Source organism: Acipenser ruthenus, chromosome 12 (genome assembly GCF_902713425.1).
Source record: "Acipenser ruthenus chromosome 12, fAciRut3.2 maternal haplotype, whole genome shotgun sequence".
In the NCBI taxonomy this organism is placed as follows: domain Eukaryota; kingdom Metazoa; phylum Chordata; class Actinopteri; order Acipenseriformes; family Acipenseridae; genus Acipenser; species Acipenser ruthenus.
This window is the reverse complement of record NC_081200.1, coordinates 29,618,619-29,633,712: the sequence shown is the minus strand read 5'-3', so window position 1 is coordinate 29,633,712 and position 15,094 is coordinate 29,618,619. Positions and strand designations below refer to the sequence as shown.

Here is a 15,094-nt window from a genome sequence, read left to right as displayed (position 1 = left end):
TGTATTCTGATTTTCTAATCTTAAATATATTTTCTAGCAAGTTTAACTTTTTTTTAAACAGTTGAGGAATGTGGATAACTAATGTTTTGTGCATTAAAACATTGTGCTTTACTTGTGTTTCAATGGGTTATCATCTCAGTTTTAGTCATAATGAACAAGACCTGACAGACATTAATATAATTTGATGTTTCATAGGGAACAGACTTTAAAGTGGTGACTCTAGGGCAATTCTGGAGAACAGACTTTGCCGTCAACTTCCCTGAAGGAATCAGACACAGTAATCATTAAGGAATGGTCCCATATCCCACCAGAACAATTTAAACACCTTATAGACGGGTCACGTTGTATAAATACTGTCATGACTGGCCTGATACTACAAATATTACACTTCTTTTAAAAGCTAAATACCACCCACCCAGTACCATCTATGGTAAATGATCAATTTGCACATTTTTTTCTTTCAGCAATGTTTAAGTCATTATCCATTTATATACGTATGTATTTGTTTCTGTCTTAAATGCAGTTTTAAAATATGTTTTATATATATGTTTGATAATGTAATACTTCTTTTGTGGTCTGATTTAGTAAAACAAACAAACAAACGAACAAACAAACCAACCCTGCTAAATCATGTCAGACACATATCGCCTACAGATATTTTATTGAAACAAATGATTTGTATATTTATAATAAATTATATCTCTGTTCTAGTTACATTTAATAAATATTTGTGTCATAAGATAACATGTATCACTGTGTGTACATGTTAATAGGCAGATATTATTTTTCAGCACAGTTCTAAAATTATATACAGTATATTTTATCTACATATTGAGCAAACCATACTCAATGCTAAAACTAATTACAACATTTTGACTACTGCTTCTAGTCTGCATTTTCTTTTTATTTCTGCCATGTAACTTAAATGAAAGCTGATAACTATAATTGCAGTCTGCAATGGCTAAACACTTAAGAAAAGTAATTGTTTAATTGTAGATAAAAATCAGTACATTCTTTTGTTTATTATACCTCAGGAATTTCTTTGATATTTTTTTTTATTAACCAGTTCATCCAATGTGAAATAATGTTGCTTTGTAAGTTTAATATGAGAGAGAATTTGGCAGATTGTGATATCTGTGGTCTTTCTGAGTCTGTCAAAAATGAATAAAAAGAAGCCCAGTCTCCTGTCCTTGATGTATTTTATTTGTGCCAAATGCAGAAACTGTTGTATTTTCTCCCAACTTTTTATATTTCAGCCAAGGATAGCTTTTATAGAATTGAATGAAAGGCTTGTACAAAATGATTTGTTATGGTTTTCAAAGAACCAGAGTGGCCTTACAGGCAGGACTTTTCTGTGCTGTTAATGATGAAAAATTCTTTGACAATATTGTGATATATAGAAGGTGTATGACAACTTGTCGATTTTTATCGATTTGATTTAGTGTAATGGAGTTGTATGTTTGTTTTCATTTCACTCATTTTGTTCCATACATTGTAATTATTAATCTCAAGCAAAGAAATTGATCCTTATTAAACATACTTTGTATTGTATGAGAAGCATACATTTGTCAAATTAACATGATGGTTTTATAAACAAATCGATTTAGATGAAAGTGTAAAATACAGCAGAACCATGTTTTTCTTTTGCAGTGACTCATTGGAAATATAGAAACTATAATATAGACACCTTTTGGTTACACAAGAACTAACCATTATAAAGATATTGTAACTTCATTATTTTAAGTATTAGTCAAAAATCTGAGTTTGCACCCTGGGGGATTAACCCAGAGTAGATTTTTAACACCTTTGTGACTTCTTTCCATCACTACTCTTTCAAGTCCATTTGGTATAATACTGTTGTCAGAAAGCATTATATATTTTCTTTGGAAAATAGAAAGCTGCCCTCCACTCTCCTTGCCGAGACACTGTGTCCCCTTAATCATACTTTTCATTTCAGTACATTGAAATTTCTGTTACCAAGGACAACACCATAAATAAAAGTGTGAAATTTGTACCTGCAGCTTCCTAACTTTGTGCATTAAGGGTAAGACAAGAAGAGAGGGTGGTCATCTGTGAAAATGTATAATCATTTATTACGTACAGCTGGAGCAGGGAAGTAAGTAAAAACGTAAAGGCAGACATCCATAAACTGGAGCACACGATCCTAAATGAAAAGTAAAGTGAATTTCTGTATCTTGTCACACAATAATGAGAAGCTAGGGCTCTTATTCATTGTGGTGTACAATGCATTCACTCTCAATCTAGGTTTAGCAGTAAATGCTTCTCTGATGTATAGCCTTAAGTTTGAAAATAAATATTTGTGCTCTACATAATGGGGGACTTTGAAGGGGGATACACTGCGCTCGGGTAGATTCTATAAAAAGGTTTATAGTACGCTTCCTTACTGTTATTATTTTAATCAGCAGTATTTTGACTGAATATGTTAAACTGACCTTTCTTTTAGTTTCTGCATACCATTCAATACCGTCTCCATAGGGGTTTCAAATGTATATTTTTGTTAATGTTGTCATCAGGTTTGTACCCACAGACTCTATCAAAACTCTTGAAGGGCAGCTGTGTTCAATATACTTAACCCTAGAACCACATCCAGGGTAATGTGTACCCCAGTAAATGAATCTGCACCACCCACACAGAGGAATTGTGTCCTGACTACTGTATCATTTAGTTTGAACTGTAGAATATGTATAACAAATGTAATCAAAATAAAGTGTTTTTTTGTGTGTGTGCATTACAACTAGCCTGTGTGTTAGACCATATGTAGAAGTTTCAGTATGATGGTAAAAGTTTTCTACACTTAATGTATGAGGCAGCTTCTTTATAGGCTAGAAGAAAAAGAAAAATCAAAATTATGACTTTGTGGCTTGGGCTGTGAATTGGAAGCCAAGTACGCTGTACAGGCCTGTTTTTTTACAATTTAGGGCTGTTTTGGAATCGCATATCAAGTGTAGCCTGTAATTAACATATTGTTTGACATTGCACAGCTTTGAATTCAACTTTTATATGGTTTAAGTATGGATACTTTTGTGCATGCTACACAAAAATGTATGAACAATTTAAAATTGAACTGAATTTTATCTGTTTATATTGGCTGGGTTTCCATGCAGTTTAGGAACTCCAAATTCTCTCTCCATTGTCACGAGAATGTGACGTAGCACTCACATATCACGCATATTCCTCACGCTATAGGAAGTGCGTGGCCAAAACATGATATGGCTTAACGTGTGGGTAAATTGCATTCTCACGCTAAAAAGCTGTGCAAATTGACCAAAAGCTATTATTTTTACATTCAATTACATTCTTTTTTACACATTCTTTTTTTCAAACAGTTACCCATTCATACAGTTGGGTTTTTACTGGAGCAATCTAGGTAAAGTACCTTACTCAAGGGTACAGCAGCAGTGTCTCTGTAAAACAAACAACACAGGTGGGGGGATATGCTATTCTTATATTATTCAATGTGGTGTCTGGAATATGTCTTACCCACAATCATTTTTATTTTAAGATTATTACAATTTATAAAAAGGCTTGGATAAATTAAGTGCTGTGATTGGCTGAACAAGATCACATGACCGTGCGGTAATAACATCATAGACCAACTTACTTACCTGATCTATTAATATTACTATGCCTTAATAGTAACAATTATCTAAACAATGTTTCTGTAGGTAAAAATGTCAACATACAACTGAAACAGCATTTAAATCACTCGACAATCCTTTTTTTTATCTCTGTCACTAAGAATTACAGAAGAACTGGCAAATATACTCTGGTATTTATTTAGTCAGAGAACAGAACAAAGAAAACTCAGAGGTAAACAGTAGCAGTAACACTATTCAAAAGCCATCTGAAAAATCACCACGGAAGTCTCACTCAGCATGTAATATACTGTATAAGCAGCAGCGACGGGAAGGACTGCGGCACTGCGCAAACTGACATGGAAGTCGTTTAGTCCACATATCATCTAATGCTGCTTTACAATCTAGGGAAATTATGCCGGTTACCGGCATCAGTGTGAAAACAGGCGTAGAAATTATTGGTCAGCTTCTCTTGAAGACCGCAAAGCCTGAATAGGATCATTAAAAAAAACAACAAAAAAAAAACACTCGGAAGCCCCTCCCTCGAGTGCCAGTGCAGTGTTTGGCTGTTCCATGAATCCTCCCTCAGATGTGGGAAATCAGTCTGCTTTCAATTCACAAATGTTATTTCATTTACTATAAATGGCAATGCTCAATGTAATGTTTACGGCAAATAAAAAAGTACAAAATATATGTTATAATCAGTCTTCAGGGACTATTTTTTTCTCAGTGGAAATATGAATCATACCCATTTTAAGTTAATTTAAAATCCAATAAAGCAAAACAAAATAGTAAGGTAAATAAAAAGAAAATAACCTTGACTGACTGGGGAGTTATTTTTCTCCTAAAAAGTGCTTTTATTTTTGTTAATATTATATTTTTCATTTAGGATATTTCTGCCGAAATGATTAGAGGTAACAGCTTTTCCCCTCCATTTTGTTCTGCAGGGCCTCTTCATCTTTCTGATATATGGGGTGTACAACACAGAGGTAAGTCTGCATAGACTGTCTCAAGGCTGACAGAGTGAATGAGAGAAATGACAAGTTCCTGATCGCGCCAACTAAAGGGACGAGGTGGCTTTCCACTTGAGCGTCCTACTGCCCTTCATGCTTGGACTAACTTATATGCACCCAGACTCGCCATTAAACACTGACACCTTGAGTAAAGAGGCAGTCATTTCTCAATAACATTGGCTAATATTTCACTACCTCTTTAAGTTTTTAAACTCATGGCCCTCCATTTAACATTTTGACATTAGGCTTGCAGGACAGGTAGTGGCTGTTAGACTGTTGCAAAAATATACCGGGCAGCAAACTGGAAACATTTTTTTTAGAAATAATTTTTAAAGCCGCAGTGTCGCACAATTATGTTCCACATTACACTTAACATTGCTTGGTGTCTATTTACTATAGTTAATGTATTATTTGTGTAGTTGTTTTAGAAAGAAACCCGTGTTGACCATCCAGTCCCGTTGAAATCTCTTTCCTCTACATCACTCTGTGACCAAAACAAGAAATGTTGTATGACATTTTAAAGATCTATTATTCAGCTAAATGTTTTGAATGAACTAATTTTGCTTCATAACGTCAAATGAAACCTGCTGCATAATGTTACGTTAATATATTGAATTACATTCTACTTTGTAGTTTTCCATATACCTAATGAAAAGCTGACAAAAATGTTGTAGTTTCATGCGATATCATTTTGTAGTTTCTTTGATGACTTATGTTAAATAAATTATCTAAATTATGTTCATATCTTTTTTTTTTTAATTATGTTTCTATCTTCTAGGTGATGCAAAACTTTTGGCCATAGCTGTAGTGAAGGAAGCAAAAATTACAAAAAAGTGTGCATTGTGTCTAGGCTGAACTAGCTGAACTAGACTGTTGACTGATAAAAGAAGACTATAGTGATTATAGAAAGTATATATACAGTATAGTGAGTACTCAAGGGGGAGTCTAGATGACAAGTTCTGTTTGGTAATGTGGGTCTGCAAGTTCCATTTCACCTTAACAGTACTAATTTAGAAGTGTAATCAAACAATATTTATTTTATATAGCGCCTTTCATAGTGGACCACAAGCCTTTAAACATGCACACTGGCAGAGGCAGTGTCCCTGAGTCATCGTGCTGCTTTGACACAGCAGAGGTTCAGAGCTGACATTCCACATTGTAAAATAAATCATTGTCACATTCTTGCTTAAGTGGCTTTTTTAGTGTATAGGAATCCATTTTCTAACTCCCAAGTTCTCCTTGACCCGGGGTCTTCACAATTTGTGAGCAACCCGTGTATGCTCTATGATTTAGAAAAGGCGGCTGTAAATATGAAATGCAATAATTTCTGCTATTCTTACATTTTAAGACAGTTTCACCTGTGACACAAAAGCACAAATGGGGGATTGATTTTACTTTATAGAACAATTTTGAAAAGCTGAAAGGAATGATCTCAGATTTACAAATAATAGTCATGGAGCACCTCTTATTTTGGGCAGTGTCACCTTGCCCATTCATATTCAAATTTTTCCTTTTTTTTTGTCCTCATATGGGCATTTATTTAAAATTACAATACAAACATATTCAACACCATCTTTTGTTTATAACAGTTTATCTGTGGCATCCTGAGTGCTCAAGATGATTCTATGTAATCAGAAGAGATTATCATATTGCATGTATAACCATAAGTTGGGAAGAAATAGCTCATACATTAGATGTTATCTCTAAACTTTTCCTTTGTGTGCACATTATTAGCAACATTTAAATACTGTATCATTTTTGTATCAATTTCTAATTCCATCCTAATGTTTAGTGTACGTGAATCTTGACAAAACAATGTAAAACGCTAAACAAAACGATTGATCAAAGGTCTATATTTGTTACAGTGGAAACACATTTTTCCCTAAAAAACAAAAAAAAAAGTAGACAAACAACTCAAGCTAGCGCCTTCATGATAATTATCAGTTTTCCTTTAAAAACAATGCATATATATTATTCAAAAACATATCAGATATCTAAAAAAGGGACTGTGACAAATATGTTAATCTACAAAATATATTATTTTAAGATATTTTAAATATATTCAACATTTGATTAAAAGGCTTGGATTAAATCCAAATTATGGCAGCGCCACAGCTATTATAGTAATATTAAACCGTCTTTTTATACAAAGATCTTAGGAGACATATACGATGAAACCTGCAAAAACAGGTTATCATATATATTAATATAATTTATTAAGCATGCACTAAATACGAATGGTTAAAAAGAGTTTAAACTGTTCAAACAACAATGCCACAGTGATGAGTTTCCTAAATGAAAATGGAACTGGGTAGTGTCATAAAACCAGTATGGAAAATCTTCAGCCAAGAACCATCCAGCTATAAATCTTAAAGACCTTTTATACATATATTCCTTTCCTTCCTACATCTTGAATAACAGAGGAAATGCACAGCCATGGTGTATACAGATCAGGCATAGCAGATGTCACAATCAATCCACAATTTGTTTCTCAGAAAATGATTAAGTTAACGTGGAAGCTAATGTTTTTCTTATCTATTTGTAACATGTTGGATTTTATATACATCTACTGTCTGGGTTGGCTGTATTTATCAGTATAATAATATAAACATTTGTAGTGTGAACATACTGCATATTATTTCATTTACACTGTAATTCTTATTTTTTTTATCTACATACATCAGGCGTTTTAGTAAACAGTTTCCATTATTATTATTATTATTTATTTCTTATTTTTACGGAAAAATAAGTTCTTTTTAAGATAAAATACATTTCTAAGAGTTTAAATTTAAAACTATGTAGAAAATATTTTGCTGTCAGATTGCAGTTTTTGTAATCCTGAGGTAATATTTCATTGCTAGGTGTTCAATATGGGGTCCACTTAATACTGTTCTGTTTTGTTAGTGAGCCCATTAGCTCTTGCAATAACAGAGTAATACAGTTTTCAGGATACATTTGTTGCTTGCAAGTTTTAATAAAAATTCACACAACCTCATTAGCTCAGTGTGACAAAGGTGGTTAATCTAAGTAAGTATTTATCAATTTATCAAACATTTGTAAATGTTGATACTACATTTTATAATGTACCTAATAAACAGGGCTGGCATGAAGGAGTTTGGGGTATAGCCACGCTTGCTTTGGCTTATCCAGCCAATGTACAGTACAGTGCAGAGAACGAGTCATGGGGAACACAATGATGCAAAAAATGTGCGCTCTGTTATATTGCTTCAGTAAAATATGCACTGAATACCTAGTGTACAAAACAGTGTAAGAGAAGAGCTATGGTAGAATATGTTTGAAATATACAAAATGTACGATAACACTAATCATTTTAATTTCGAAAACTGAGCACCGTCCGCACCTCCAGCTCGTGTTATCCAGAGGCAAACCTTTAATTTATTCATTCGCCATCATGACAGGAAAGCGTTTTATAGCGTAAGGGGTATTAAAAGAAATGTCTCGAAACCCCTCTGCTGTTTGGGATTTTTTTTGTTAAATGCCCAGACGACCAAAAAAAAAGTTGAATGCAGACTGTGCAAGTGACTCGTATCATGGAGGTATAACCAATCTCTGGAGTCACTTGACAAGCGTAAGTTCATATTATTATTAGTATTATGTATATTTCTAGGAGTAGTAAAATGTGACTGGTAACTGCAGTTGGTGCTGCTGCAATGCAAGCTTACTGTATATATCAATTACGTGTAAATAAACAATGTGTATTTTTATTGAAATGATAAAAAACATGATTACTGTTCTATATAACATATTTTTAAACTACCTGTGAATGTTTGATTCCATTTATATGGATTACCTGTAAAATAATAGGATTTTCAATCAAATATAAACTAGTAGCTGTTGTGACGTCACCAGTAAATTATGGAAATGAGTACCATTGAAGGTTCGAACCTTCCTTCGGTAATGTGTTCCGAACCTTCGAAGGTCAAAATGTACCCTTCGTTGCAGCCCTAGTTTTAAGGGATGGGTTGCTATATCTTTTGTTTCTCTACATCAACTACCTTGGTTTAGTGAATACAACGCCCATCTGTTCTGCAAGAAGACAGTCTTCAATAGCTTTATCTCTGGAGCACTCTGCAGTGTGACAGATGATAGCTTAAAATAGTCTCCTTAGTTTGCAGAAAGTATGTGTCACTTTCAGGTCCCATTACCCTTGACAAACCTGTAACATTTTTATTCTTCTGTTTTCTAATGCTTATTGATTTTAAACCTTTTTTTAAGCTTTTTTCCATACCATAATTGGGGTTATTTCATTTCAACATGTAAGAAAAGTAGCCGTCTATTTAATATACATTATCTTTGAACAGTACAGTATGTTTCGTTTTCTAGGTACGGAGCACAATCAACAGAATTAAAGAAAGAAGAAGAGCTCTGAACTTCTCAGTAAGTGCTTGCATTTATTTGAAATTGCCATTCTCTCGTGCGATGTATACAGTACATGACAAACAATCATTGTGTGTATCAAATATGTATAGTGAAGAAAATCACCTTAATCCTGTCAATGACATCTGTACTGTTGGATTTCTAATCCTAGTGGAGCTGTCCCTTGGCAATAAACTGTCAGAGTAATATTTATATCTGCAGCAGCTCCCAGAGATCACTTAGGCCTGCCAAGTGGTTTAAAAGTAGTTAATGGCAGCCCCGCTATGACTTGTCCCTTATGAATGATCACATTAACGCGACCCGGGTTGTCGTGGTTTATGAGACATAGCAGTTTGTCCCAGTCTTCCACAGCAACATCAGGTAATTTAAAATGAAATGAGACCATTTCTAAAGGCAGATTGATTTGAGAATATTGCCTGTTCTTCCCTTTGACCCCTTGACAAGTTGACACTATAAAAATTGTGACTTGTAAAAAACGATTGAACCAAATATACCCAGGTAGCTGATATATTGTTTGTCCATATTATCACATACCCCTGTAGGGCTGTGTAGCAGTCTCCTAAATCCTAACTTCCCATTTGAGGCATGGAGAAAAGCAAGTATTATATATATATATATATAAATATATATATATATATATATATATATATATATATATATATATATATATATATATATATACAGTAACTATGTACATTTTTCTTTGGAAGATGTAATTCGGAAGATATCTAACAAACCTGTACTGCAGACAAGCTTATTACTCAGTTACTCAATATCATATAGATATAGGAGAACAATGCAATGTTTGGAAAAAACATCTATTTTGTTATACAGTCATTCAAAAGTAAATTCAGGATCTACTATATACTTATTTTTAATCCTTTTTGGACTTCCTGATACCTACATTACTCTTCTACTACAAAGTATTTATTTTTATTCAACACAACCCATCATTTTAGATTCTGTATCTGTCCAGTACTAATGCTGGAAAGTGGTCAGTGATTTTGCCCCTGTGATCAATGATGTATTTGCTGCTGAGTTTCCGCAGGGTCGGTGTGGCTGGGATAATGTGTGTGTGTGGGGGGGGGGGGGAATATTGGGTTGGCAGGGAAGGGGTTAAATTCCTCCCTGCCAGAACACACTTGGGAATGTGACTGGAGCCGTAAATTGAATAAATGATGATTAATTTAGGCTGCAGTCACAGGTGTATAAAAAGGGTGCTCATGGGTGTTAATGTTAGAATTAATATTGGTGATAGAGGTGAAGGTGCGTGTTGGCGTGCTGTCCTGTAGTGTCTTGTTTTTGTGTAGACCTTTTGTTTGGCTCTTGTACCTGTTTATTTATCAATGTATTTGATTGAGTCCGATATTTGTTAATTAAACGCGTGCATTTGCGCTTTAAAGTGCAGCTTGTCTCTGAAAAGGTAACAGCTTAGCCGTGACGCTACTCTGTCACATGTGGCCAATTGTTGCAATGTGTGCTTTGTTATTGGGAGGTATCTGGCAGGGTGAAAGCCCTGCCGGGGTAATGTGTGTGTGTGTGTGTCTGGGGGGGGAGCATTGGGTTGGCAAGGAAAGGGTTAAATTCATCCCTGCCAGAAAACACATGGGAATGTGGATGGAGCCGTAATTGTAATAAATGATGATTATTTAGGTTGCAGTCACAGGTCTCAGCTTGGCCGTGACGCTACCCTGTCACAGTCGGTAACACAGAGCATTTGAGGTACAGTAGGAGTGACGAGTCTACCTCTGTTTTGGAGGCGTTCTAGTAGAAATGAACTAGAATGAATTCTAATGCATAGAGCCCAGTTGTTTGATAATGCATAATAAGATCATCTATGGCCCACTTTAACAACCCATTGTACATGTGAAGCATGATCATGACTGCTGGTGGTACTCAATCTTATTAAGTAGATTTCCTTGATCAGGAAACCAACTGCATAAAATTCTTCTTTGCGTAGCCCCTTAGGCTTTATTAAACATAATACTGACCATGCTCCCTCGCAGTTAACACCTGCTGTATGACCTCCGTGACCTGCCACTTGTACACACAGTGCAAGATTGCTTTATGAAATAAAGCTGTCAGTAGCATCTACAAAATAAAAAACGATCGCCTTTCAGTACATGGTGCTCAGAACTCTGACAGCACTGAAATATGGATTTAAATTGGAAGTAGATTGGTTTTTGATCCTAATTCAAGTTTTGACACGATATAGGGAGAAAAAAAGAGAAATATGCTTTACGCGTGTAATTCTTGGAAGCCTCCATTTACATGTTTTTTTTAGTTATAAAATGTACATTTGATCTGAAGTTTGCTGACTTCTCTTATATGGTTTTCTTTCTGCCATGACTGCCATCTGGAGGCAGTGTGGTCCAGTGGTTAAAGAAACAGCCTTGTAAGCAGGAGGTCTCATCTCAGCCACTGACTCATTGTGTAACCCTGAGCAAGTCACTTAACCTCCTTGTGCTCCGTCTTTCGGGTGAGACGTAATTGTAAGTGACTCTGCAGCTGATGCATAGTTCACACACCCTAGTCTCTGTAAGTCGCCTTGGATAAAGGCATCTGCTAAATAAACAAATAATAATAATAATAATCTTGGTGTGATGGAGGAGGTATTGAGATGCAAGCAAAGATAATTGAGCCAATGTGTCTAATTCAACTTAATCAAACAAGCAAACAGTAGCAGGGACAGAAACTTGTCTTGCATCAGCAGCAAAATTGTTTCCTTACAAAAAAGGTTTAATAAAGTCAGACATTGCAGCTAGTTAAATATATACTCTTCTCTAACCTTAATTGAACCTTATTTTAACCATTCAGTTCATGGTCTATTTCCTGGCTTATTATATGACCATGAGAAGAAATACCCACCTTTCATATTTAATTTTTGGGTTGGACTTTCTATGCTAAAGCTACATTTTAATTCAGTTATATTTTGTTAAATATGGATATTCATTACATTTGCAGTGTGATGCACTAAATTGAAGAAAAAAAAAAATCACATGGAATGCTAAAAAATGTTACTGGTTTTGAGTCTCCTCCTTGGCCTTGCTCATTGCCAGGCACTGTCTTAGAATAGAAGATATTCTGTCATGCCTAATACCACACCCAAATCAGACACAAAGCATGTCTAGAAAGACTGAAGTCCTTACTGCGCCTTAAAAGTAAAGTCCAAACAAAACCAGTTGCGTAGATCTCCAAATGCATGAAGTAATTAAATGATCTGCACATGATCTGTTATTTGAAGAGTGGCAATAATAAACCACTACAAAATCAAATGTCTTTTTTTAGTAGAAGAACAGACAAAAAAAGTGATATAGTGCAAAAAGTGCTCAGTGCAAACGTTTCGGTTGCATGACCATCCTCAGTGCTAGCGAATGTAGAACACCTGAGTATTTAAGATCTTAATTCAATTAAAGATAAATATCAGATGTCAGGTGTTCAATTAAAGACAGACCAACATGTACACAGATCAATTCATATGTAAATATACTGACAGACATTAAAGGGAATATATTACTAAATACTATTATAACATTTCATTATAGGACGAGTTACAGAAAAATAGCAAAGATAACAATGGCAGAAATCAGTTAAATATATCATATTACTAATTATTGAATTAAGATCTATTGATTAGGCTATTTAAATTCTATAATGTAAATCTACTATAGCCAAAATAATAAAGATGAATAACACCAATGTTAATATTAAAAAAAATATGTAAATACTATATAGACAAACATTAGCGGCCATGGAGCCAACAAGTCTTAAGTATAACATAATACATTAATTATCAAAAAAAAAAAATGATATAAAGAATACAGAAGCAATAAAAAAAGAAATATTAATTATATATTATAGGTAACATGATAATCCAAGTTCTTCATTAATGCCTTCTGGCTGTACTGTCTTGAGATAGAAGATCCATTTTGCTTCACATTGAAGTAGTTTTTTATTCAAGTCCCCTCCTCTACGAGACTGAAATAATCTTGATATACCACAAAATGTTAAGTCCAAAATGGAAAGATTTACCTATGCAAAATACATTTGGTAAAGTGCTTTAAAGGTAATAGCCTTTTTAAGTTCTACTGAAAAAACACATACAAACAGCAGATATTATTGTACATGAATGGTACAGTTTACTTAAGGTGATATATATATATATATATATATATATATATATATATATATATATATATATATATATATATATAGATATAAAGTAACCTAAAAGAAAATGATACTTAGCTTGCAACAGTTTACACAGCTGCTGTGATAGTTTAGTTCAACAGGCACGCTTCTTTGTTTCTCCTTGTTTTCAGTTCCTGCTCGGGTCACTTTCCTTCAATTCTTTTTTCTCTATCAGTTCTTTCTCTGTCAGTTTCTTTTGTTTTCAGTTCCCTATCTTCCCTCTCACAGTCCGTTCGCCATTCACTCTCATCGCTGTTTGTTTTCTTTGTCTGTGTCTCTCCGTGTCTCTCTGTCCTCTTTCATCTTCTGTCTTCTGTGTTCTTTCTCGTTCCTGTCTCGTTTCTTTCTCGTTTTTTTCTCTCTCTGTCGTCCGGTTCCTCCTATTTAAGGCGATCGCCGCCGCATATCTGTAATTACACAGATAGTCTGCAGGTGTGTAGTTTCACCGGCCCAAATGGGAATGGGCCTTCTGCGTGTAAAGCAGACGTGATAACCACTACACTATGGAACCGTGTTCCATATATATATACAAAATAAAAACATCAGCAGCATTAGAACATTAGTCACTTTGTGACGTACGTCTTTTCTCAGGATGGCACCCGTAGTTGTCTTTTGGTTTTACCAACATATTGTAAGATACAAGGGCAGGAAATTAAATACACTACAGAATCAGATGTGCAGCTAATAACTTGTGAAATCTTGTATTCTTTAGTTACATGACTTGTAAAGGTTTTACTTTTAATAGCATTGCCACAAGCTGCACATTTCTGACATGTAAAGAATCAGTTTATGACTGTACCCCAGTTTACATTTTTAGCTGTATCTTGAAAAAAAACGGCTTTAACAAGAATGTCCTGAAAATTTCTGCCTCTATAGTGTGTAAACAAGGGGTATAGATTGAAATATTTTTCTACCAATAGTATCAGTTGATAAGATATGCCAGTGAAATTGGTCATATATTTTGCCAACTTCAGTGTCAAAATCTTCATATTTAAAACAAATTTGTTTAAGTCGCAAAAATTGACTATAAGGGAGTCCCCTTTTGAGTGGTACAAAGTGACAGCTAGAAGCATGCAGAATACTGTTTTTATCAGTCAGTTTAGTATACAAGATGATGTATAAAGATCCCTTCTCAAGAGATACAGTGGTATCGAGAAAACAAACCTTGAATGTATGATATTCCAAACTAAAATTAATAGAGGAAATCAGACTGTTCAAATAAGCAACAAATGCTTTAAGTTCTAAATTGGTGCTGGACCATAACAGGAATATATCATCAATATACAGTTTCCACATGATGATGTTATCTATGAAAGGATTATGTCCATATGTATTATTGTATTTGAGAAATCCCTTAAAGAGATTGGCGTAGTCGGGTGTAAATAAAGCTCCCATTGCTGTGCCCTGGATGTGTAAATAAAAGTCTTTCTCAAAGAGAAAGTAATTTTTAGTGAGAACCATGTCAAGTAGAAATGCAGTTGATGTATGGATGTCACTTCTTCTATCAAGATAAAACTTAAGAGCATTGCGAACATCACCATGTGGAATACTGGTATATAGACTTACACCATCAAGTGTAGCTAGAATAATATTTTCATTTGGTAATCTTACATTCATCTAGACAATGTGGGGAAGCTCTAAAAAAGGCCAACAAGATTCTCGGATATTATCCCGGCTTTAAAAGGCATGTCGTATGCAGACAGGCTAAAATAATTGAATCTATTCAGTCTTGAACAAAGAAGACTACGCGGTGATCTGATTCAAGCATTCAAAATTCTTAAAAAGGTATTGACAATGTCGACCCTGGGGACTTTTTCGACCAGAAAAAAGAAATAAGGACCAGGGGTCACAAATGGAGATTAGATAAAGGGGCATTCAGAACAGAAAATAGGAGGC

At 34.5% G+C, this 15,094-nt stretch overlaps 1 protein-coding gene across 3 annotated transcripts in view; it reads left to right on the top strand.

The window, feature by feature from the left end:
* Nucleotides 1-15,094, top strand: part of LOC117416443 (adhesion G-protein coupled receptor D2) — an 85,835-nt gene that overhangs the window by 27,854 nt on the left and 42,887 nt on the right. For all 3 annotated transcript variants that reach the window (XM_034027500.3, XM_034027499.3, XM_034027497.3), the window contains exons 21-22: nt 4,544-4,585; nt 8,954-9,007. In XM_034027500.3, coding sequence (XP_033883391.3) covers nt 4,544-4,585; nt 8,954-9,007 — 96 coding nt within the window. The remainder of the gene's footprint in view (nt 1-4,543; nt 4,586-8,953; nt 9,008-15,094) is intronic.